The 27372-nt window shown below is 38.4% G+C and overlaps 1 protein-coding gene across 1 annotated transcript in view; it reads right to left on the bottom strand.

Moving 5' to 3' along the window:
- ca10a (carbonic anhydrase Xa) overlaps window positions 1-22303 on the bottom strand; it is a 200052-nt gene extending 177749 nt beyond the window's left edge. Inside the window, exons 1-2 of the mRNA XM_017700933.2 lie at window positions 21830-22303; window positions 5347-5418 (exon numbers count right to left, since the gene is read on the bottom strand). Of these exons, the coding sequence (XP_017556422.1) occupies window positions 5347-5418; window positions 21830-21890 (133 nt within the window). The 5' untranslated portion in view covers window positions 21891-22303. The remainder of the gene's footprint in view (window positions 1-5346; window positions 5419-21829) is intronic.
- Window positions 22304-27372: the final 5069 nt, after the last annotated feature.

Genomic DNA, 27372 nt, shown 5'->3' with positions numbered 1-27372 from the left:
CATCAACATTAAATCTATGCTTCATGGCTTCCCAGAAGACAAGTGTGTACAAGCAGAGTCAGACAAGTCTCTAATGGTCATCCATTGTGTTCCAATAATCTTTTGGACACAAATCGCTGTGCCCCTATAGTCATTTCTCTGTTTCCTTAATTAAGTTTCGATCAATGACTGTCAGTATGTAAACGGCTTGTACTTGCTCGACATGCAGGAAGTACTTGCCCATTAGCATCCTTCATTGATTTTAAAGAGCTTAACTTAAAACTGATTGGAAGCTTTGAGCTACTTCAGAGCACTGCTTTTCCAACAACAACAACACATAAACTGGCAAGTATCAGGGACCAGTTCAATAATGTTTCATTAAAAATCATATATATATATATATATAGTATATATTGTATATATTTGTATATATATATATATATATATATATATATATATATATATATATATATATATATATATATATATATATATGTGTGTGTGTGTGTGTGTAAAACTGCCAGATACGCTATATTGTGTGAATGTTTCTTGGTGGATTTTATGAAATTCAGGACACACTTGGATGAAAAACAAAACTGAAAATTTCAAAACAATGACAGACAGTTTACATAAATGTATTAAAATGATCAAAATACATAGGCTAATCCTAACCCAAGATAATTACAGTCATTATTTTTCAGTCAAACTTTGCCGGTTTGGTGCTGTGATTTGTGAGGCTACAGATGACTTTAGCATGCTATCATGGAAGTTCTTTCTTGCTTCTGCCGCTGTATTCGGCATACTGTGCAGGGTGTAATATAAGTGGAATCAAACCTGTAATTGTTGATATTTGACATGAACAGTGATTTAAAATCATTTGTCTAATGTCTCTTGTAGATACTGGCTGACATTTCCGCTCTGCTGCTGCTCAAATTGCTTCCTCGCGTCTGTATGGACCAGACTGTTTAATCACGACTTCTGATTTTCATTAGCATTTAAAAAGTCTTAGTTTTGGACACAGACTTTTTTTTCCTGCCAAAATGTTCTGTTATTTTTCTCTTCTGGTTGCAAACTGAACAGATTTCAGCCACCAACAGTTTTCAGCAACTGTTTTTGACCATTTTTGGCTGAGAACAGTTGGTGGCTGAAATCTTGGTGCATCCCTAATTAATGTATATTAAATCATATCATCACACAATCCTACATTTTTCATGTATTTTTTCCTCCTCAAGCCCACTTACAATTATTCTGTGGTTTAATGTACCAAAAACAGATGATAATTCATTTTTATATGGCCATTTTCCAGTCTCTCTTGATCCCTTCAAATTAAACAGAATGTTTTTTGTTATCGTACCTTTAAGACGGATGTATGTAAAAAGGAGCGCTGTTCTTATTGGCTGCCTTGTGTTGTGCCTCATTCAAAAAGCAGTCCAGGTTGAAAAACTCCTTGTAACTTTAGTGCAAATAGTGTGTTTCGTGCAAACTGCTGTAGGTACAAAAGGAGAATATGTGTAAATAAGCTGGGTTTTCATGTGATCACTTTGCCTATATGGCTTCCTTGGTCTGATGTGTCAGTGGTACATTGAGTTTACATACTATACAAACTCATTTATTTCAGAAAAGCAAGTAAAATGTAGTTTTCCATCATTTGAACACTTTAATGTTAGGCACATTTCATGCATCTTCTACAAAGTTACTATTTTGGAAATATGTACGAAATGCGAAATACAGGGGCCTGAGGGGTCCGGGGGCCACCTAATCACCTCTTGGATGCCCTGAATGTCTCAAAATCAAAATTTTGGGGAACCCTAAAAATAAACTCATTTTGACATTGGTTCACCCAATAGAAGGATACTTCTATGCTTAGGATACCTCTGAAAAACATTACAGCATATTGTAAATGGTAAATGTGTAAACCTGACTAATTTCCCAAGAGATTGGTAGAAGGAGTGAATTGTTACTCATTTCTCAAACAGAATCTCAATTAATGTGTGGAGCATTTCCGAGAGAAGAATTGTTAAATCAAACATCTCTTGCCACTGAAGCTTGCATCAGCACCACTATGGTGAGTGAATTAGCAGCTAGCCAACATGGGACCCCCAAATACCAGAGGGTATTTACACTTGTAATAACAGTAAAGCAGCAGCTGTGCTTTGTATCATGGTTTACTGTTTATAGAATGTGTGCAACCATATGTTATCTATTTTGGGTTATATTTGCCATTTAAGATCTATACTTATCACAAGGCAAGCCACTTTTCAAGACTGTAAGACCTTACTCTTAGGCATGGCTCTCTCTTCTCTCTGGGGACTAACACCATTCTGTTCCTCCACCACTTTTTCAAAAGCTGCTTATTAACAGCGCTGCGCGCAATTGTTGGTGCCAAGTGAAGAGCACAGCAGAAAACTCCACATGCTAAGAATCATCAGACGGCACCAGCTGGGATCACCATGCATGTCACTTGGCCCCTAGAGCACAGTCTATCCAGCCCTGATGCAAGAGACAGCGCTGCTTTTGAAAGGAGAGGATCAGTGGGGCTTGGAAATAACAGCCGCTTGGGTTTGCTGGGCACAAAGCACTAGACAATCAGAGGAATACAGCTATCCTCTCCTCACCACGGGCTCATTGCCACACCACTGGTGAATAAGCGGGAGCCAGATTGTCAATCTCCGACACCCTCCTTAGCAGCTCAAGATGGTGCACGTCTATGCCCAGCATGAGCTCCCACAGGATGTGACTCTGAGTCAGAAATGCTGGTTTAAGAATTTTCTTTCTTCTTTTTTTATTTATTTATTTTTTTTATAAACTGACTTTATCGCTCTCTAAATCTTTTCCCATCCTAGCCCACCCATTTTTGGACAACATAATCCTTATGAAAAAGGATAAAACCAAAATAAATAAAGTATAATAAAGTATAAGCTCATTGTCCTGCTGTAACCATAAAAGTTAATGCACTGTTGCTGACCTACAATGACCCTGGTCACACGGGTGTCCCATAAAGAGCTTATATATTCCATATAAAGAAGCAAAGTATATTTTCTGATTGCTCATAGATGGCAGGAGAAATAATCTCCATGACCTGACCTAGACTCTGACATGGTAATAAATTCTTTTTAAGCACCGTGACTCAGCATCACTGTTTCCACTATCCTTCACTGCAGCTCTGCTAATGCAGCCTGTTTAAAATACTGGCACATTTTATTTGCCTAGATTTCTCATTTATCAACTAAATTAATCGTATTCCAGCTATAATAGCTGGTTTCTCTTCTTTAGAGATAAGTTAAAGTTCGACTGCAGCGAAAGCAACAATGTATAGAAACACAGGATTAAAAGGAATGTAAAGTGATCAAATCATTTCATGTGAGTCATGAATCACATGTATTCTGTTCATTATCAGGTCCTATATTGAGAAGGAAATAACTGGACAACTGATGGAGGATAAATACTGTGTGGCTGTACTAGTGTTACCTCAAAATATGTTTATCTGAGCACATCATGTATTTTGTCACTGCTTCAGAAACACTGAGCACCAGCATGTTTCATTAGAAATACTATTAGGCCTGTTTAACGGGATTTAATGCAGTCAGTGCATAAAATGAAAAACATTTTATTGTATTGTATTTTATTGTATTACATTGTATTGAATGGCACAGAGTTTGCTAAATGCTGTAAATGTAAAATGTAAAATATTATGATGCATTATTGTCCATCATAAAAATCTCGATATATTTTGCCTTATGAGCCACTTTCACACTATATATGAAGCAATTGTGTTATCTTCCATAATGCCCCATGAACGTCTATGGGGCACCACAGCTTACTTAAGGCATATATTTAACAAAAGATTAAAATATATTCTTATTACTATCATTATTTTAATGACATTTAAAAATCTGAAATTTCCTTCAAGAACTGGTATAATGTTACAGGGGAACTCACAGACTTTTCAACATTTCTGCATAATTAAATGGTTAACATGTCATTCAGAGTGGTTTAGTTTCTAGAGAACCTTACACAGTCAGAACTGTTCACGGTGGTGGTAACAGGAACCAGATGTCTGAGGAGTTTAAGCCCTCCTAAACTAAAAGCTCCCTCCTAGAATGTGATGAACTGTGAAATGGTTAGGAAAACACTGCCTAATGTCATTGACATTGTTTTATAGTAGTTTTATGATGACCTTTCGGTCTAAAATGTATTGTAATCTATTCATGCAGGGATACATGAAGTGCTGTGAAGCAAAAAAGCTCCCAAAAGAATCAGAAATTTATTATCATTGACTTTACATATAAAACTGAGAAGACACATGTAGGTTCGTTGGTGGTTTTGGTTAGAAAATAAAATGGCTATATTGGCAATGTAAACATCTGGACCCCTACTTCCCATCACCACCACTGTATATTAAAAGAGTGGTTCTCTGCAAATTAACCATGAATTACACTGTTAATATTTCAGCCTCTGAATTACACAGAAATTGTGAAAAACTGGTGGAATTCCCCTTTAAGCACATACTGTATAGTAAGTTACTAAACAGTGTGCATGTTTCATGGTCTAGAAAAGGAAAAGGTCCTGGTGAAATGACTTCGGTTCTCTTTCAGTTAAACATGTATGTCACTTTGTACCCCAGTGCGACTCACAGTCAGCAGAAATGCAAAACTGCATAGCTGAGAAGCAAAAAGTCTCTGTTATAAAAAGAAACAGTTGAACTCTTGTGATATTCTCAAGTTAGTGACTTTCAAAATAAAAGCAGAACAAAAAGCAGATGATTAATATGCACTGAAATAAATCAATATCTCTCATCAACTGCCTGGACATTCTATCTTTGCTCAGGAACCATGCAGTTCACATAAAATTCAGCATTTTCTAGGGCTGTTACTATGGTTTACGGCTCCGGTAACTGCCCAAGTGTACTTAAAGTAAACTGTGATATCAACAGTTATAAGCATGATGCACCTGCATGTGCAGAGTCCTTAGCTCAGCAGTTCTTACAAATATCATCACATGATAAATGAGGCAACAACATGATAACCCGGACAATTAACCCATTTCTATTTTTTTTCAGGCGCAGTAAAGCAAACCTGGGCCTGAATACAATAATGAAGATAATACAATGTGACTACACAAGCTGTCACTTTCTATTTGAGTGCCTGCAATATGTTTAAGCACCATTACATTCACTCCAGAATTATGAAAACACAACTTCACAATTATTAAATTACCAAGGTTCTTATGAAAATGTTTAAATGAATTCAATGTCAGAATATCTTAACATATATTATTTTATAACAGTACCTGTCAAATTAAATTCCTATGCCAAAACAGGGAATTTTACATTAAAATGCAAAAATGTTGATGTGTGAGAAGCATTACCTGGAACAAAGCTCCCTTGAACGACCTCTTTGTATGCCCACCATCCCTCGTGAATTTTTGGATTTGGCTGAGCTGCAAGGCAAAGAAAAAAGAAAATAAGTATAATTTGGTCTCAATATCAGACAAACTACACCATTTCCAAGTATAGAGACTGAACTGGCTTCATTCATTATATCATCATTATAACCTCCTGAAAGTGAGGTCTGGACAAACACAGAAGTGGAAACGGACAGAGGAACACACGCAGAACAAACAATGCTGGAATTGAAAATTCACCACTTTTCCTCAGGCATTAGTATGGAAATGAATCCTAGTGCACTGGGTATACTCGACAAGAAATCGCTGATTAGAATAGGGATGTAGTTTATAATTGAGGTGACTGGGTAAAGACCCCTCTACTAAAGAGGGTCACAGCCTGGAATTACAAGGCAAGGTTTTGGGATATTGCATTTTTTTTTACACCTGAACTTCCTGAACTCTGCCTCTGAAAAACATGGCTTAATGGCAGGGCCAGAGGTGGCATGGAAGCCTTTTAATGGAAGTGGAGGTGGGTTAATCCTTCCAGCGAGGACGAGGACTAACGTAGGAGAGCAGTTCAATTTCACAAGGACAGAGGGGGTGGACACAGGGGCAAAAATGCTACCTCCACTGAGGATATCTATTGGAAAACCAGTTAAGGGAAACAGCAGTTAAAGGTGAAGAGCACAAAGGATTTTACTATCTACCCTTATTGTTATCATACATAAACATCTTTAAGGTTTAACTATCTGAAGTCTGTACCTTGTGGTGTGTGTTAAAGTATCTGTGTATTTTTGTACAGGCAATCGTCTCTGTAGACCTGACAGAAACTCAAACATTTTAAACATATCTAAGTCTTCAAAGGACGCTCCTGAAACTACGGCTGGGAACGAAAATTGATCCCGACTTCTTAATTATTGTGCTATGCTTAATTTACAAGGAGTAAGATGCATCAAACAATAAAAGAATTTGTACACTTTCACTTACACCTGCATCAGATTTCTCCAGTCGCATAAGCAAACCCACATTAGCTTGAGCAAGGCTGAAATTGGTTTCTTAGCCACAGACGTGGGCGCAACAGTTTTTGAAAACTGCAGAGGAGAAGGGCAGGAAAAAAGTACAGTGAAGTACAAAACCTGACTGCTTAACACATTTAATTCTTGGCCCCATGATTGCAGCAATTATCATTCAGTGTTTTTGCTATATGAAGAACAGCACACAGTAAACATATCAGGGTCATGTGCTGCTGTTTTCTGACAAAGGGTCTAAAAGGGTCTGATAGTTTTCATTTAAGCTCAGCAATATTCCTCTGTGAATTACACAGTGACGGAAGATTCACAGTGCACTCAGGACAGACGCAGTTGATGTAGTGATCTAGCAACAGAAATTACATGTGCATTGTGGGAGACTCTAGTTCACTCAAAACCCCTTTGGATTTTCATTTTACAATTTAGACACTAAGAGAAAAATGGCTGATGTACTAAAGAGTGCCATAAAATGCAAATCGGCATCTATTTTAGTCAGAGCCAATGATAATCTGCTGAATGAAAACAGTGTAACATCACTTTCTGTAGCATGTGCTGAAAAATTATTTGATAGATTTGAATATGTACGTATAAATAATGAGCCAAATGTGTGCTGTGCAGTGCATAAAATGCAGATATTGGACAGCAGCTTCAGACATATTCACATCAACTATCAAACTGGGGGAAAATGGGATCTCAGTCGCTGCATAATTGTCAGACAGGCTGTTTTGAGTACTTCTATCACTGCTGATTTCCTGGGATTTCATGTACGACAGTTTCTAGAGTTTACTCAAAATGTTGCAATAAAGAAAGAACATGCAGTGAGCAGCAGTTCTGCAGACAGAAATGCTGTTGTTGATGAGAGAGGTCAACAGAGAATGGGCCAGACTGGTTCGAGCTGACAGAAAGGCTACAGTAACTCATTGTACAATTGTGATAAGCAGAAAAGCATCTCCGAATGCACAACATGTTGAAACATGAGGCGGATGGGCTACAACAGCAGAAGACCACGTCAAGTCCCACTTCTGTCAGCCAAGAACTTGGTGCCAACACCACGAATCCATGCACTCAACACCTGATGATGGAGGAGATGTAATGGTGTGGAAAATGCTTTCTTGGTATGCTTTGGATCCGTTGATTGCAAAACAAAAGTCATCACAAACTGGTTTCACAAACAGGACAATGAGTGTAATGTTCCTCAGTGGCCTCCCTCTCAGCAGATGTGAATCCAGTAGAACGCCTTTGGGATGTGATAGAACGGGAGATTCATAGCATGAAAGTTCTCCTGAAAAATCTGTAGGAATTGCATGGACCGGAAACTCAAAGATCTCAAAGGAATGTTTTCAACATTTTGTGGAGTCAATGCCATGAAAAATGAAAGCTGTTTTGAGAGTAAAGAATGGAAATACCCAGTATTAGCATAGTGTTCCTAGTAAAGGGCTCAGTGAGTGTATATAACAGTTGTTGTATTTGTTCCTAAACTTGGCAATAATTGTGTCGATGTAGCAGCTTATTCATGTAGATGTACATATGTATATCAATCAAATTCAAAGTAATATTTTTTTTTCTCCTTCAATATATCAGCATTCAATAAAATTCAAAAATAGACTTTATAGTGTGAGGCTGCACTTCTATCCAAATTGGCCTTTCTATTAAATTGTGTAGCTTTTCCAATACACACCGTGTAAGCAAAAGGCTTTTGGAAAACTCATCAGCCATGTCCTTTCTTTCCATTTATGTAAGCCTGAAGCAAACTAAAACCACAGCACAGGGTAAAACCTGCAATTGAAATAGCATTGATTTCACAAGCACCAGACAGACAATGATGAACAACCTTCCTGCCTGTATTACAAGTAAAAACATTTTTTATTAAAGAGAATGATATTTGTCTTCTCTATCTCTCAGGTATTCTGTCAGGAAGCATCTCCAAGCAGAACCCATGGTGCGAAAGGCAATAACAATTCATCAGCCGTGTTCTCCTGAGGGGTTTGGGGCTAATAATGCAGGGGAGCTTTAGAGAAGCTCTGGGACAAGACAAAGACATCAAGCCATCTCTCACTCTGGGGAAAACAAAGCCTTGATACCTGCGGTTTAAAGTCACAATCATTAGTAGGGCTGACATCGAGACGAGATAGAAACGTGTGGTATCAATTGATCATTTTTGAGACAGCCAGCCTCACTGTGTCAAGATAATACATTTCTTGTTTAACAATATCAGCACATTCACTTTTAAGGTTTTGAGGGAGGTTGTGATAGATATTTTCAGGAAACATCAGAGACAGTGTGCATGTGTATGTGCATAAAAAGGCAGAAAAGGTGTTATGCTATAGGTGCTGTCCTGTACACACACACACACACACACACACACACACACACACACACACTTTTATTAGTTAAGCTTTCCTTAATCACTCACTGTCCATTTTATCAGCTCCACTTACCATAAAGGTGCACTTTGCAGTTCTACAGTTACAGACTGTGGTTAATCTGTTTCTCTGCATAATTTGTTTCCACCGCCTTTCTGTGTTCATCAATTGTCAGGACCCTCAAGGTGCTGCTAGCTGGATACTTTTGGTTGGTGGACTGTTCACAGTCCAGCAGTGACACAGAGTTGTTTATAAACAGGCTCACCAAAACCATCCACTTCACCTTGATTATTATCTTGATTATAAATACTAAAACTAAAAAGTGCACAGGTACAGAAAGTGGACCTGATAAAATGGAGTGTATATCTTCACACTGCCCTTATCATGCAAAGAATTTGCACAACTGAGACCAATATGGAGAAACGCATGGAAATAAAACATCACATATTTCATTCTAATATCAATTTAAGCAGGCCAACTACATCCTCTTCCATTTCCCTACACAGCTTGGCTGCGACCCCACACAACTTACATCAGCAACATCAGCAAAACCAAGCACCTCAAATCCATAAAGTGAAAGCTCAGGGGGCATAAGGGCACCCTGGGTAGATATAACGCTGGTAATTTTACCTGCCTCAGGCGAATAACTGGACAACAAACAGTTAGCATAAAGTCAGTAAAATAAGCTAAGGCATCAGCAAAAATCTGCATTCAAGATGTGATGCTGACAGCTGCATCAAATTCACTCAGTCACACAACTAATCAAAGAGTGAATCACAAATAAACAATGACCCCACACTCCTAGCATTAAATCCAATCAGTTTCCATGATCATGGCTGGATTTAAAAGCCTGAAAAGACTTGCATCCAAATAAAAAAAAGGCTAAAATGAAATAATGGAAGAATTAACCAGCTTAATAAGATAATTAAAGTGACTGATAATAAGATGATTACAATTATCGAATGCTCTGTTTGTCACCACCTCAATGTTTTATAAATGGAGCGACTTCCTGGCAGCTGGCTTACCCGTGCATTATTCAGGGGCATGTAATCAAATGAATAAATGAGAGTGGTTCACAGCACAGAGGTAACAAACCTATTGAATGGCTGCAGAGTGAAGGTCAATAGATCAAAAACTAATTAACACACATTCTCAGATCAACACACCCTATGTAAAGACTCCCTACTTATTCTACATTGCCTTTAGTGAAGAATTAGTAGAAATCATGGAACAAGCATTCCACAACTACCAACTACCAAAATATGCTGTGGTGGAGAAATATACACTGTAGGTATGAACAGCAATAGTACTAATAATTAATAAATAAATAAATAAATAAATAGATAGGGCTGCCCTGAGAAAAAGGCCAGATTTGCAACTTAAAGCTATGACAAATCATCCCCTTACTTAAAACCTGAATGGATCTTAAATAGAATCTTAAATGGAAGCTTGCTTTTCACCATACATGTTATTGAGGATGATGTTTTTATTGCACTTTTTAAGCATGGCCAGCTATAATTTAACAGAAGAACATCTCCCATACTAGGACTAGGGTGAGCAATATCACAGTATTCATCTTTATCATGATAACTATGTCATACAACATTACAATATTGTTTTCTCAGTGTACTATGGATAAAATCTGTGAATAACCAGCGTCCATCTTCTCCCTAGATTAAGCTTCTTGGCCAGTGAGTTTAAATTCTCCTCTAATATGTTCTGTTATATCAATTAGGTTTTATGTTCTATGACATGTAATGTTCCAGTATCATTTGGAGAGAAGCAGCCCGATATCATGTTGTTATTATGAATTGAAACTGCCATTACTTTCTTTTTTTATTTAGTTTTTCTTTGTGGTTTTTTATTTCAGTTTAGTTTTAGTCAGGTTTTGCTTTTATTTTCTAAAAAGTAAGTTTAAGTTTAGTTTTTATTTATTTTCAGTTTTAGTATTATGATAAATGCTATGATGGTAGGTATTTTATAAGACTAGAAAAAAATTCCACACATTAGACGGAGCTCAACTCAAGTTTTCCTTACAGATGGATGCAAAACAAAGAAAAGAGACATATGTGTCTATATATATATATATATATATATATATATATATATATATATATATATATATATATATATATATATGATAGATAGATACATACATACATAGATACACACACAAACACAGATACACACACCTTGATATTTATTGTGAAAATACAGAAGTATCATAACATTACATTTCTCTCTTGTATTCAAATGGTGTTTGCAAGTTTCAAGTAGACTTCTTACAAATTTCAAAGTGTGACCACATGGATGGCTTTTCTTTCAGTGCTGTATCTGTTCTACTCATCAGGACCCAGAGCACTGCCTGAGTGACTGACATAAACAAGATATTTTGTAAAATAAAACAATGCTTAAATATACAATATATTGCCAAAAGAATTCACTTGTCTGCCTTCACACGCATATGAACTTGAGTGAGATCCCATTCTTAATCCATAGGTTTTAATATGAGGTCAGCCCAAACTGTGCAGCTACAACAGCTTCAGCTCTTCTGGGAAGGCTTTCCACAAGGGTTAGGAGTGTGTTTATGGGAATTTTTGACCATTCTTCCAGAAGCACATTTGTGAGGTCAGACACTGATGTTGGACGAAGAAGGCCTGTCTCACAGTCTCTGCTCTAATTCATCCCAAAGGTGTTCTATCGGGTTGAGACCAGTCAAGTTCTTCCACACCAAACTCACTCATCCATGTCTTTATGGACTTTCCTTTGTGCACTGGTGTGCAGTCATGGTGGAACAGGAAGCGGCCATTCCCCCAAAGTTGGGAGCATGAAATTGTCCAACATCTCTGCTGAAGCATTAAGAGTTCCTTTCACTGGAACTAAGGGGCCGAGCCCAACTCCTGAAAAACAACCCCACACCATAATCCTCCCTCCACCAAACTTTACACTTGGCACAATGCAGTCAGACAAGTACCGTTCTCCTGGCAACAGCTAAACCCAGACTCATCCATCGGATTGCCAGATGGAGACGCTTTGCATTGTGCTTGGTGATATAAGGCTTGGATGCAGCTGCTATGCCATTGAAACCCATTCCATGAAGCTCTCTACGTTGTTCTTGAGCTAATCTGAAGGCCACATGAAGTTTGGAGCTCTGTAGTGATTGACTGCAGAAAGTTGCCGACCTCTGCACACATCAGCATCCCCTGACCCCGCTCTGTCATTTTACATGGCCTACCACTTCGTGGCTGAGCTGCTGTTGTTCCCGATCACTTCCACTTTGTTATAATACCACTGACACTTGACTGTGGAATATTTATTAGCGAGGAATTTCCCGACTGGACTCGTTGCACAGGTGGCATCCTATCACAGTACCACGCTGGAATGCCTAGGTGCTTGGTTTTATACAGCTGTGGCCATGGAAGTGATTGGAACACCTGAATTCAAATATTTAGATGGGTGAATAAATACTATTGCCAATATAGTGTATCTACAGACTCACTAGGTGTACATGGTCCAAAACATATTTGCAGTAATAGCTAGTAATAACTCAAATTCTAAGTAAATTAAAAAACACACAAATAAATTAACAAATAAGTAAAGAAATAAATGCAATTCATTGACTCATCGGATCTGACCAGAAACACTATGACCGATTAGTTGACCACTCAACTTAGAGGGAACAGCATTACTCATGTGTTTTAGGTTTTGCCAATAACAATGACCTCTCAGAGTACGGACTACTTTGGAAATAAACATGCATTTAACCAAGTACATATTTTAAGAACGCCCACCCTTTAGGGCATTTCAAACTGTGCTTTACTATAGTTTCACAAGAAACAAAACTGTGCAGTAAACTAATTGTCAGAGTTGGCCATTAGTATTCATTACAGCAGTGAAGCAATGCTGTGGCTCATCCATGCAGTGGGAAAAGGGAAAGCGGCGCAAATGCCGCCCATAAATGAAACTTGACCTTGCCAACAGCTGTGCTTACTGACTTATGAGATAATTATCTCTCACCCGGCCCTGTTTGTGTCACCATATTATGGATGCAGCTGCACCAGGGTGATGTTTCAGGTCTCATCCACCCAGGACTCTTTCAATCAAGTCAAAGCATCCTGAACCACTCCAAGAAAGACAGTATGCCGAGAGCACATCGTCTATCACACACCGTTTCTAGTTAGATAGCCCTAAAGCTAACCTTTTAGCTTGATATGATCACCTTTTAGATCTGTCAGTAGGGACGTGATCTAAGCAAGATTATTTTTTATAACAGGACTGAGCTGCAAAGTGGGAGGCTAGATATGTGATACGAGTTATTCTACTGTTAAAAAAAAAAAGAATAAAACACTTAACTAATGTACTTCATTAAACATCACCCCCTGCCCATAATGTATTCGTCATTTGTAAAATAGCATATTCATTTTGGTAACAAATGGCCCTTAATATTATAAAAGTTTGTACTGCTTATTATGTAGTAAATAACTACAGCATTTCTAACATTTTTTCTACTACTTATTTAAGGATTGCTTGGGAAAAATGAAGTTTGCGCTGTCACAAAGTCTTAACCTATATTTAACCTAATATTAACCTAATATTAAAGCTCAGAATATTAACCATGATGTCCTCAAGAATGTCAATGGGATACAGTCAGACTTTCATAACATCCACACACATAATTGAAGTGACCACACTTGAATTCAACTTTTCCAATGTATTTTGCATAAAACTACTTTCAATATGCAGCTCAATCTCACGCATTCAATAAGCAGTATTCATAAGAATTAGATGAAAAGCATCACTGCATTTTCAAAACCTAGTATCAGGCTTTGGCTAAAGTGCCTTACTGTAGAACACTCCTATAGATTAGCTGGATTAAAGTGGCAAGTAAACTGTGCACAGTCACTTTTGAAAAGCAGATCAAATGATCCTTTATTAGCAAAACAGCCTAATGTCTACAGCATTCCTATTACTTCTTTGTAAGAAATGGCCCTGTCAACATCATACAAGTTTACATTAGTTCAGTAAGAATAATACTGCAGCATTTCTAATTTTTTGCAGCTACTTGATTGAGTAACTGCTAGGGGAAAATGGAATTTGTACTACTATAAAAGCTCATAAATATAATAACCTTCCTGTCGAAAAGATATCATAGCCACATAGTGGGACACAGTCAGACTGCAGCCCCTCAATGATAACCCCATTAAAAATTGTACACTTAAAATGTACTTTTTGGTAAGCAGAAACGAGTTGAAAGTTTGCGTGATAATGTATGACATCTCGTCCTCATCTTTTTTACAGTAAGAAACAGAGCCTGATATACACAGACCCACTAACAATCTTTAAAAAAGTGTCAAAAAGGGTTCTATGGAGTGATGCTATAGAAGAATCACCTGGTTCTGTACTTTAAACAGCTTTCAAAAGAATACTACCATAAAGATGATGTGAATGTGATTTTCTTCTCCACATAATGTAAATGTTCCAGTTAAAGACATTTCCAGAACATTACATATAAGCCAAGATCCATTTAGGAACCTTAATTTATACATGTGTGGAAAGCAGAATTCCCATATTTAACAGAAAACTACACAGGCGCCTCAATTGAATGATACGATCGACTTTTACAGTGATTAGCATTTCTTTTATTACAGCTTCTATTGTTTTCAGAGATGTGCTTTCAGTTCTTCAAAGAAATCTGCAGAAATATTTTTCCACCTCCAAAGTTCAGTCTTAGCATCTCACAATCTAAGTAACCCAAAATGCATTCGGTGATGTTGAGGTCTGGACTCTGAGGTGGTCAGTCTATTGTTCTAATAACACCAGCAGACTTTTTAGATTTAAATGATCTTATGTTTTTGTCTATTTCCTTCTTTTAATAATGCTTTCTTCAGAACTTTTTTTGTTGAGTTTTCTTCTCACAGTGGAAGTACGGAGAGAAAAACCTGTGGATTTTTCCAGATTTAAAGCAACAGTGAAGCTTAGTTTTCCCTTCTTTGTGGTGTACTAGGTCTTGCAGGGTTGCTAGGAGTCCCATCTATTTAGAACCATGAGAACTATCTGAACTAGAGACTTTCTGAAAATAGTTCTATTTAGAACCAAAATGGATTTTTCTATTTTCAATAGAACCTTTTCAGTGCTATATAAACCATTTTCAAAAAGGTATATAGAACCATGTACATCACATCTCCATCAATCGGGGCGGGGGGGGGGGGCATTCCACCATGCAAAGGACCATTTAAGCAATAAATGATTCTATTTAGAACTCAAACTTTTCCCTTTACTAAAAAACCATTGAAGAACCTTCTTTTTAGCAGTGTACTGTATACATTTTAATTTCTTTCCAATATTTTAGAATTTGAAAATCTTTGTATGCTTTGTCTTTTTAAGTCTATTTTTACTGTTTGAGCTTTTTAAAACTTTGATTACTTGATGAACTTTCAAAATAATAAGTAGCCTAAAACAGCATTATATTATAATATATAACAGTGTCAACCCTATTATGTAATTGTGTTTGAGTGGCGGAACCAACCATCAACATGGTTACAGCATCATGCATTTCGTTTCTTTTTCTCTTGGTCCTCCCTATCTCTCCATCTCTCACTCACTCACACACACACATACACACACATCTGCAAGGGATTATCAGATTAGTAGGCTGAGATTGTGTGTGCATGAGCACGAGTGGTCAGTCTGGTCCAGCTGCAGTGAATGCCTCTATACTGCAGCTATCAGTGCTTGGTTACGAGCTTAACGTCTCACCCTCTAGTGTAGCGCATCCACACTCTGCTTAGGCATTTCAAACAGCCTCTGAATGTCACGTGAGCTGGAGTTGCACAGATTCCCAGATGGAGTTTCAATGGCTGTCAGGCTTCAGTGAGGTAAGCGTGGTCAGAGGAATCGCGCAGCAGCGGCTGCTACAAGCTACAGGGAGCCTGAGAGGCAGTGCCAGCATGTCATGGCGTTGTGCTACTCTGAGCATGTGACACGCAGCACATGGCAGAGTTTATACAAATGACTGTGGACACAGCGTAAGACATCTAATACTGTTAGCCACCACTACTACCAGCAACAGCTTATGCACAGCTGTATACAACTGCAACTTGATTAAAACTGTTCCCAGTCCCAGTTAAGAACATGCACAGTGCTAACAACACCAGTAGACAGCTACTAGTAATTTGCTGTAGTGAGTTTAATACCTTCTCTAATCAACAGGCACTAAAACCTAAATGTAATGAAATGTTCACTCTAAGAAATTCAGGATTAAAGCCAGGTAAAAGACATAATTTGATACATAGCGAGTGTGAAATATAAAGCCATTACTTCATACTCCCGTTTAATGGTTTTGCAGTTTTGCTTTAGGGCTTTCTGAGAAAAGCAGCTCATATATTTTACTTTACAGCAAGTTAAACTACCTTTGCTTTTACATGGCACTAAAACACACCAGGAACCTGCAAAATCATGAGAATATTCATATGCCTCCACACAGGTATAATATAAGAGGGAAGATTCACTAAAACCACCTAAAGCTACTTAAAAATACAAAAGAACACAAACTTCATGGTATATGTAAACGCACAGTCTTATGGAAAGGTTTAATCAAATGACACATTTTGTTGGTTTTCTAAGTAAAATAAAGTAAGATGTCCTCTTCACAGACACACTTCTGTACATTTTAATGCACAATTACTGTTTATTTGCTGACCGGAACATGTTGGCAATAAATAAAACATAATATTTGGCCTGTGCAGATATACATACTTTTCAAATATGTAAAGCTCAGCAAATGCATAGAAATTGTGCACAAACATTTGCAGAAAGATGACATATTTATGTTTGTTCCCTGTGGAGGACGTGGTTCATTATTCACTTGGAAAAATCTACAAAAAAAAAGTAATTTGCCCTTCTGTGTTTAAACATTTGCATCTGCAAAATTGTGCTGCAATTGTATTTGCTTGGAAGCAAACGCATAAAAACTCTTCTTAATGCCAGTGTAAATGTCTCTCCAGTGAACAAGAGCTGCTCTTTAGGGGAGCTGGACGCTGTATTCAGTTGTAATTAATAAAGTTCTCTAGGAGCAATGGATGGACTGGATTAACTGTTCAATTTTCTTTTCAATTGTCTTAAAATGCCAGACCATGATTACAACGGATCAACTTATGAATAAAATAACCATCATCCAGTTGAATGAAGGCATGACACTAGGGCTTCTCTTCTCGTCTATTTTAAATGAACTACATCAGCATGCAACTTCACCAAAATACATAAATGAATAAATATATAAATATTAAAAGATGTAAAGCTTTCATCTTTGATGGATAAGTGAAAATTAAGCTCAACTGTTGCTTTAGATCTGAAAAATCCATGCATGTTTTTATCCATCCTTCCACTACTAGAAGACAACCCAGCACCATGGGTCTGAAAGGATGTGTAGCTGTCAAGAAGGCAACGACTAAACTCTGCAGGGTGGCTTTTGAAGAGGTGGGCTGAAAATGCCTGATCAAAACCATTAACTACATAACATTTAGTTGAAAGCACAGTCCAAAATAATCAGAAAAGGTAATCTGATCCAGTAAGGCCTGCAGAAGATTTCACGTTGCCAAGGACACAGTGCCAGTAGTCATTATTTGAGGTCCAATCCATAACCTCTGCAGTCACAGCAAGTTGTCTGGCTTCTTAAACTCTGTTTTCTGAGCAGCACTGTTGAGCAATCACTGCTACAGTTACTGCTTCTAGTTACTGATGAAAAGTAGGGATTATTTTCTATTCGCAAATCAGTTAATTACCGAGATATAACTAGATAGAATTATCCGCCTGCTTCTTTTATGCTTGATGCACACAATCAATTGGACAGGCTTTAGTGTGTCTTAAACTCCATTTAGTCAGTTTTAGCTGTACTAGGTGTTATATAAGCCAATATAAACTGCACTTATAGGTGTGTAAATTGCTCTTCTCACAACAATTTAATTTGATTGTTGTTCCTTAGGAAACAATTCAATGCATCATGAAATCTCACTATAATCTCACTCAATGTGATCAGTATTTTCAAAAATACACTGACTGCATAAATGTGAGTGAATTAACTATGAACATTAGGGAGTCAGCTGTGGAATTTCTGGCCTAATAACACACACACACACACACACACACTCTAAGCCGCTTATCCTTTTGGGTTGCGAGAGGAGCTGGAGCCTTTCCAAGCAGCCATTGGGTGGAAAGCGCCTAATAAAGATGCTCAATAATTAACATCTTTTTATGGCCAATACAAATACTAATAACCAACACTTGTAGTTGTGTTGCATTTTAAAACAATTTCACACTATAATCCATACATAAAGTGCAATGAGTTCATATGTATTAAAATCTAGAGGATTAAGGATGAATTTTTGAATTTCAATCTAAAAGAGCTGAATCAGACATTAATTCCTTGCTCAGTGCACAAGCTGTATACCTAAATAATATTAGAATAAATGCAAAAAAATAATATAAAAAGTAGTGGTTTTATTCAGAGGTGCGAATTTGGTCTGGCAAGTAAGTAGGACTAACGTCAGTGGGTAACAGCTTACAGCAATTCACACAAACAAAATACATCTACATATACTTATTGATATCTCTTACTTCATATGTCAATATTAAAACACAAAAACAACAATAATAATAATAATATCATATTTAGTATACAGTTCTCATGTTGTTGCCTACTAGCATTGTGTCACTACAATTCTTAATCTTATCTGCATATTGTTATAAATATTGTTGCAAAATGCCCCAGTAATAATAAATATGGTGACAAGCAAGAAGAGACAATAAGGACTATTAGGAAATGTTATGGCATAAGTCAACAAATAATCATAGCACAATGAAGAAGTACCAAAAATAACTCCAGGGTCGGTTAGTGCTTCTTTCCTTTTGTTATTACTGACTACAACAACAAACAACAAGCAATTTTGGATTTAATTAGAATTTTAAACTGTAAATGATATCTAACAGCTCTTTTACAACTCAACTATGATCTTTTTCAGCAACCAGCTCACAACCACCAAAATTCTTACATAATTTAAAAAAACAAATTCGGCCATTTCTTTTATTCCATTCATCATAATGTTTGCATACATTGTAAAGGACAATAGTCATTTTCAAATTATATTAAAAACTGAACAATATCAAAAATGAGGATACAATGTTTTCTTCTAACAGCAGCAACAACAAGCACACTTATCTACCAATATATCCACCGCAACCGATTTGAATACATTTGAGAAGTATACAGTTGACACTAGTTATTGATTTTAATTATTGGCTGTAATACCATTAATGGACCAATAATAATAATTAAATCTGCCATTTATCGGCTAGTGAGATATCAGCCGCTATATCTTATTTACAAAAGAGCAGAACATTGGCATTAAAACAACACGGATGCGATTTTTATTTAAAGCTGAAAATAGTCTGAGAATTTTACATTGACCCAAAAACGATAATAAATAAATCTGTTCAGAAATGAGTGAGAAATCTCTGTGGATGCCATGATAAACAGTTGTTTTAGAGATGATGTGGACCTGACAGAGACCAAAAATGACCAGCTAACAGTAAGACAGTCCTAGTCCTAAAGACATTAGAAGGACATTTCTGTGTGACAGCATTCAGAATGTACCTGAATAATGTGATGTCTTTACTGTGCCTTAATCACGCGACACACAGCATTACTATATATTTATATTCATCAAGGACCTCATTGGGATTGGCTGGGTTTTTAGGGAGGCCATTATATGTGTACATTGAAAATGTATGAGAAGTAACTTAACACAGCTCATATGTACAACCTCAGAGATTATTGCGTGACCACACTTGCTAACGATACTCCCACTAACCAGACAAGGATGCCTTATACAGTAACTCACTTCAGAATACAATCCCTGACACAGGAGACCCAACACCATCAGGCACATTAAACACATCACTTGCAAAAGCCTTGCGCATGCAATGATTGTCAGTAAACTGACTGGCACATCCAAATAGAGCAATGCTTTACACTCTAAACAGTAGAACATCTGCCTTAATCACGTAATTGTACAAAAAAAGCAAAAGATGAACATAACTCTTTTTAATAGACATCTGTGACAAATAACCACTCTGAACAGAATCTGTCATTAGTAAAAGTAACCAGAGTATCAAAGAACTGGTAAAACCATTGCTGACAAAGGCGCTCAAATGCATACACACATAGCTGTTCCCTAGAAAGCAACTGCAACAATTCAGCAGCTGCACAAGGTGACCAAGGCTCAATGGCAAGCGTCTGCTAGAGTGGTTTAAAGACACACCCCCCCACCCCCCCCCCCATGAAACCCAACCTCACTATTGCACCTGTGGCTGAATACAATCAAATGCTTAATGTTCCAGCATCTATCAAAAACCATGCATGAAGGTGTCAAGGCTGTTACTGTAGCAAAGCAAAGGGCAAACAAACCCCACAAATAGCCCTGACTTCAGGAGAGGATGAGCACAGGTGTCTCCAGCACATCTGTCTTCCTTAACAGTTTCCCCAAAGGTTTAGTGTGCAGTCATAAGAAGTGATCTTCTGCGTTTTTAATCATTCATTACACATCCACCTGCAAACTGAACAGAACATAGAACCTAGATTTATGCTTTATTTAGACAGCTTTTGCCTTCCCTGCCCTGCTGCTCTCAGACTTTGGCCTTCTCAGGTGCCAGAAGTCAAAAAACGAATAAAAACAAAGAAATGATGGCCTTTAGCACACGGCAGGCCCACCCTCTGGACATGTTGTAGAGGGGTAAAGAAAAGAAAACTCTCAGCAAGAATAGAAAAAAACTATTTCTGTAATCTAACAGGCGTAAACCATCAGTGTACAACCATGGAACATGAAGCAGAAGATCTCAGGTGTACTTACACGCGTGTGATTCACTGAGTCTGACTTTGGCGTGAATGTGAATCTGACAGTCTGTGAACACAGTAAGGCGCCCATTCGTTTGGTGCTAAACTAACGACGCCATGAAATCTCGCCCTTTTGGGGTTGGCCAGCAGCCTACGTGTGGCGTGACGCAACCCCCTCAAAAACAGACGTCAATCAAAAAAAAAAAGAAAAAAAGAAAGAAACCGACAAAAAAAAAGACCTGCAAATACCTTCCCTTTTATTCCCCTTTGCCCGTTTCTCACGAATCCTGTGACAACATTAAGAGGAAGTTGACCAGCCGTTAAAAAGTCCTAGCAGTGCCGCTCGTGCTGAGAGTGAGAGAGTGAGAGAGTGACAGAGCCACAGTGCCAATGTTCGCGTGCAGCACATCCACCGCCCCCCCCCAACCCCCGACACCACCGCTTCTCTCTCCACACGCTCGAGCCCCGAGAGTCTCAGGTCATTTCATTAAACGCAGTTCGCTCCCTGGGCCTGTTTACCGAGCTCGCGGCGCGCGTTTGGACTTCTGTCCACACATGAAGTAGTTTCAGTGACCGCAGCTGCTTTTGTTTTCAGTGCGGAGCGGTCAGGCACACCGGACAGGATCTGACCGCAAGAGTGATGCGGTACGAGCTCACACAAAGTAGGCTCTTGTGGAAAAGCCTGAGGAAGCCTGGCTTTCAGCTCCTCTGGCGGTAATGGCATAAAAATAATCAATGAAACAACTTCTGCGGGGATCTGCAGCGTCCGAGCGGGCAGAGCGCATTACAGGCTTCAGCCAACTTCTAACGCCTAATGCAGAACATGGGCGACCCTAATAACGACTTTATGTCACAACACAGAAGAAATAATGTCACGTAGACTCAGTTTTTTAAACCGTACCATCCAATGACAAGCGGTTAAAATGACCCTTCTCTTAGTTTAAGGCTGTGACGTGATTTTAAGACACCCATATTTCCCTCTGCTCTGTTCGAGGGAGTGATTGACGCATCCCCCCAAAATCCCACCTAATCTGCGATTACAGCAGCAGTTGGTGCGTTTCCTCCGCAGTCCACCGTGAAGGCGCGAACCTCTCGAACGCCTTCAGGACTCTGTTTACGACCATTTTAACTTTTTGACTTTAACAGAAACGCAGAAGCGGTGTGCGCGTGCACTGCGTAAAGTTTACCTGTGGAGCACACGATGAAATTGGCTTGCAGGATAAGAAATAGTTCCCAGATAATATCCATGGTTTCTCTTCATTCCAGGTACATCGCGCTCGGGAATGAGGAGGGGGGGTGATCAGTGGCAGATGCGGCACGCGCTCCTTCCTCCGGGCTCTCTCCTCAGCGCACACATGGCAGACTCATCGCTGAAGCCACGGCTAAAATCCACACGCTGCAAAACTTCGACCAGAAATCCTCAGCGCGGCCACTTCACACGACGCTTCGCCTCGTCCCACAGAAACCTCCATCCAAAAAAAGCGATTCAAACAAAAAGCAGCGCGCTCCCCACAGAGCCTTTACCTTCCCGGGAAAGCGAGACGCAGCCCGCGCGCCACGGCCATGATGCACCCGCTCATCTGATCCAACACGGAGGGAGAGAGGGAGAGAGAGAGAAAGAGAGAAAGAGAGAGAGAGAGAGGCAAAGGCAGAGTGAGTGAGTGAGAGAGAGAGAGAGAGAGAGAGAGAGAGAGAGAGAGAGAGAGAGATAGAGAGAGAGAGAGAGAGAGGCAAACGCAGAGTGAGTGAGTGAGTGGGAGAGAGAGAGAGAGAGAGAGAGAGAGAGAGAGAGAGAGAGAGAGAGAGAGAGGATAGGACTTAAAGCTGTGAGAGCGGGGTCGGTGCTCTGCAGGGTGGTAGAGGGGGAGAGAGAGAGAGAGAGAGAGACAAGGTTGAGAGATATAGAAAGAGAACGATTTGAGAGAGAGAGAAAGAGTGAGGTAGAAAGAGAAAGAGAGAGAGAGGGCTGAGAGATATAGAAAAAATTATTTGAGGGATAGGAGGAATGGTGAGTGATGTGTAGAGAAAGAGAGGGGGGGGGTAGAGGTATAGAAAGACCGATTTGAAAGAAATAGAAAAGGTATGTGATGTGGAAAGAGAGAAAGGAGGGGGGTTTGGGAGATATGGAAAGAGAAGAATTTGAAAGAAACAGGAATGTGATGTGGGGAGAGAGAGAGAGATTTTAGGAGTGAGAGATATAGAAAGGGAGACAAAGCTATGGAGGAAGACAGGTAGAGAGATTTAGAAAGAAATATTTGGGAAAGACAGGAAGGCTAATAAATGTTGAAAACGAGAGAGTTAATGTTGAAAGAGAGAAAGAATGAAAGAAAGAGGGCTACGGAGAGAAAGATAGCAGGAGTGAGAGATTTAGAAAGAGAGAGAGCGATGTGTTATAACTCAGGCGGGCTTTAACCAGTGATGTAGTCCTCGCTGTAGCAGCTAGGGGGCGCGCTGATGTCAGAGCCGCTGAGCCCCACACACCCCAGCACTCGCACTCAGAGACATAATGCGCGCGCAGCCTGCTCTGCACTGCTTCATGATGCCCTGCTGTAGAGGGGCAGTGGGATTAATGCAGCCTGGAGAACTGAAAGCAAACTCCAAATCAAAATCACACCCCCTTCAGCACTTCAGCACAGATAGGGGTAAGCCATCACTTTCATATCTAATACAAGAGGCCAGTTAATTGCCATGTTTGTCAGTAATATAATGGAGGGGCGTGTCTTACCTGGCCTGCTTACATCATTAACAAATATAACACATACATTAGGGAAATTCCACCAATTTTTCCATTTCTGCATAATTTAGTCGTTAAGATGTGAGTCATAGGAACTAGAGTGTGAAGCCTTTAAAGCAGCATTATGCAAGAATTGTTTTTTTTTTTGTTTTTTTTCTTGGGCTCCCCCTACTGTTGCAAAGTGTATTTCACGTTTACACCACTGTTGTCAATAAAGATCGCACTGTGAGCCCCCCTTTCGGACAGCTATACACATACATTTGTTGACTAGCTGAGGGATACAGAATCTGACTCCCCTTTGCGTGTACGCACATCACACAGGCTTATGGACATTACAGATTACATTCTCAATTTCAGTTGTTTCTATGTGTAAATAACCAAAATCGCAAGTGTAATCTGTAGCGTCCATATGCCTGCATGACACGCATACATGCTAAAGTGGATTCAGATTCTGTATCCTTCATGTCAGCAAGGCAGAGTAATATTACAGAATTTTATTGCAAACGTATTTGGCATGAGATTGACAAAGACTGACCAAACCTTTTGGCATGAGATAAATGTATTTCTTTACATGCTAACTTACCCTGAAATACCTTGTCCTCTGACTGATAAAAGTGCTCGCTGCTTAGATATGAAAATTTGAAGTATCCTCATATAGCAACTGACCTCAGTCACCTCGCCCTGCACCCGCCAGTACTTCTGCTTTCATAAGATATTGTAGTCAGAGCATCTCTTACATAATGCCCCCATGTGCTCGTAACCTTGTATGGCTATATTAACAGAAATCTGCAAAAGACTGATAACAACAGTTGTCAAAACCTTTCCTTATTTGGTGTCTAGCCAATGCCTAGTTTGGGGTATAAGACCCCTATGTAAGGGAGAACTTAGAGCACATTCTCATCTCTTCAGTCTCTGGTCTGTATCACTTTCTTTCCTAAATAAATAACTCTTGTTTATTCAAAACTGGTGATTCATTCTTTGTCAGGATTTCCATGACAAAATTTTGGGAATTACCATGACACCAGCTAAAGTTCAGTGGTTGTTGTGGGTCTTGTAAAGCGTTACGTAGTTCTTGTGAGAGGTTTCCCACCCGCTCCTCCAAAGTTACATAGTGCTATAGCAGCCGTTCCTGACCATGACAGAAGCATCACTCTCCCTATATTAGAAAATATGTCATCAAACTGTTTTTGAAGCTGTAATTTTAAGGTAAAATTGTTAAACAATGTTGCTTTAATGGTAAGCTATTTCACAGAAATCATTACTTGAAATGGTTATGAGTTACAAATCGCTGTTGTCAGAAGAAAACCTTGTATCTCCATTTTTGACATTTTTCAGTTTTTGACATAATATGAAAGTATATGTTGCCTTTTACACTGTGTGTAAATTTCATGATGAATGGACTAAAAGAAATGACCAAACATGACCTGGAAAGAATTCTGGTTCCATCGACTTACATTGAAAGTAAAGTAGGTTTTAACCTTCTACTGTAAAGTTACCATTTTGGAGATTTTCTTCTGACAACAGCGATATCTTTGAGACATTTTTTAGTTATTTTTTAGTTTTACAATAAAACCTATACCTAAAACACATTTTTACAACACATGCAGGGTGACGAGGTAAACATTGTACACAAAGAAAAGTTTACAAACAGTACAAATGCTAACGGTACATTGTACAAATACAAATACACATAGTATTTGCACTAATAGCACCCAAAGAAAAATTATTTCAGATTTAACACTAACATATTTACAGATTTAACACCATTATTTTAGTTTTACCATTATCAACATTCACAGGCCATTTTGGAGATCAGTTATGCAGAAAATTCAGTGGAATTGTCCTTTGCAGTATTACAGTATGGCAGGTAATATGAGACATGCATGCCATTGTAATGTAAATTATGTAATGTAGTTAGCATGTACCACTGTTTCATTTGATTTATTTTCAGTGCATAGGTTAGTGTCTTCTACGTATTTGCCTATAATACCCAAATTCACTCTAACAAGAAGAACAGAAACAACAACAGCAAAAATAAAACCCAAAAACAAAAACAAGCAAGTGATCACAGTACCAAAGCTCAGGTGTTTGCAATAGTAGCATTCACCATCTTACACAAAAGAAACAATAGAGAGATGGTAGGGTGGCTGAGGATACAGCCAAAAAGCATTATTCATATTCCCATGACAACACTTCTGCTGTCTCAGGTGGTTAAGATTCAAGATTGAACTAAAATGAGTACAAGGAGTCTGTGTTAGATGCTGCAAATTTGTTTTATATGATGTGTTACCTTGTAGCAGTAATGTAGCAAGCAAACTGATGCTATTATATTAGTGCACATGATAATAGTAGATCTAGGCCATGTGCTTCTGAGGCCTTTCATGTCAAAATATACATTTAGGCAAATCCCAAAATAGCACAGTTGAAGCTGGTTTTCCAGACACAGTCCAAGCCTTGGACCTCCATCAGTAGTCATTCTCTATTGAAATTCCTTTGTAGTATAGGACACTGCTTAAAGGCAGAGATTTGAAAAGCCATAAGATGCCGGCAGATCTACTGTAGCTGTATCTTAGCACCCAAACAGATTTTGAAGCCCATAACCTCTCTGTGTAGCACTTCCATTCTTTCCATATTTATCAGTACTGTCTGGTGTATCTTTCAACTTGTGAGCTTTCATGTCACATTGAATTTCTTATTGAGGTGACTTTTTCTTTATATTACAGACTTAACCTAAAGATTAATACAGACAAAAAAAAAAATCAATGGGGCATAATACAATGAAGGGTATAAAACCAGTGAATGGTTTTATACACTGCAGCCTCACATATACTATAGCTGTCCTTACAGCAGCAGGGCTCCTAACTGGTTCAAAGAACAAAAAATGCAGACCAGAAATGAACTGTATTTTTAGGGAGAACAAAACAAAACAAAACAAAATTGAAAACGTAATCAATTAAACTGTTCCAGAGCAGAAACATTCACGTACATCCTACATATTTTTTTGTATTTTATTTCGTCTCTTATTCATTCAGATTTTATGTATCAAAAATAATAATTAAATTATTTAATAATAATTCATTTTTATATGACTATTTTCTGACCTCTATTTATATCTTAGAACTAAACAGCCTATTTTAGTTGTTGTGCCGTTAAACTGATCTAAGATAATGAGCTCTGTTCTGACTGGCTGCCCTGTATTGCCTCATTGAAATAGCACTCAGAGCTGAGCTTGTATATGAATGGGTGGAGAAAAAGTGCAATAGGCTAAATAGGTGGAAAGCTGCTTCTTGTCATCACAAAAAAGATTGTATTGTGAGTTAAAAACAGCATTATTTGCAAATATGGAGTGTATCGACTGGGTAGTAAATACTGTGGTTTGGAACTTTGGCAAAGTTTAAATTTTTGAGGTGGCCGACAAGACCCTATTCATAGTACACTAAAAACACTTTGTGAACTCCTAAATGCACTGCAAACACAGAAAGTACTTTCATCTAAATGACTACACTTGGACTGCATTTCGCAAATGTGCTGCAAATACAGAAAACACTTTTAAAATGACTACATTGGAATTACGTTTTACAAACCCACCACAAATAAAGAAAACACACGCAACTTTAGAAACAGTGCAACACCAGGCATAACACAACAGAAATGTTTCTGACAGTCAAAGGGGTTGGAATATCTATGATGGAAAATCACCAGAGGTGGACAAAGTACACAAATCATGTACTTGAGTTAAAGTAGAGATACCCAAGGTAAAATACTGCTCCAGTAACAGTAGAAGTCCTTACTCTAGACCTCAACTTGAGTAAAAGTACTAAAGTATTTGCCTTCAAATGTACTTAAGTATAAAGTAAATGTACTAAAAGATTAATTCTGGCTCTGATGTCCTGTTATCTTTTTTATAACAAGACTCGCTTCATGAACTCATTTCAGGTGAAAGTCCTCCAGCGTCTCTCTTGGTAAACCAGTCTTTTAATAGAACATCATTAATTA

This window comes from Pygocentrus nattereri, chromosome 13, assembly GCF_015220715.1.
Source record: "Pygocentrus nattereri isolate fPygNat1 chromosome 13, fPygNat1.pri, whole genome shotgun sequence".
NCBI lineage: Eukaryota > Metazoa > Chordata > Actinopteri > Characiformes > Serrasalmidae > Pygocentrus > Pygocentrus nattereri.
This window is presented reverse-complemented; position numbering and strand designations above follow the sequence as displayed.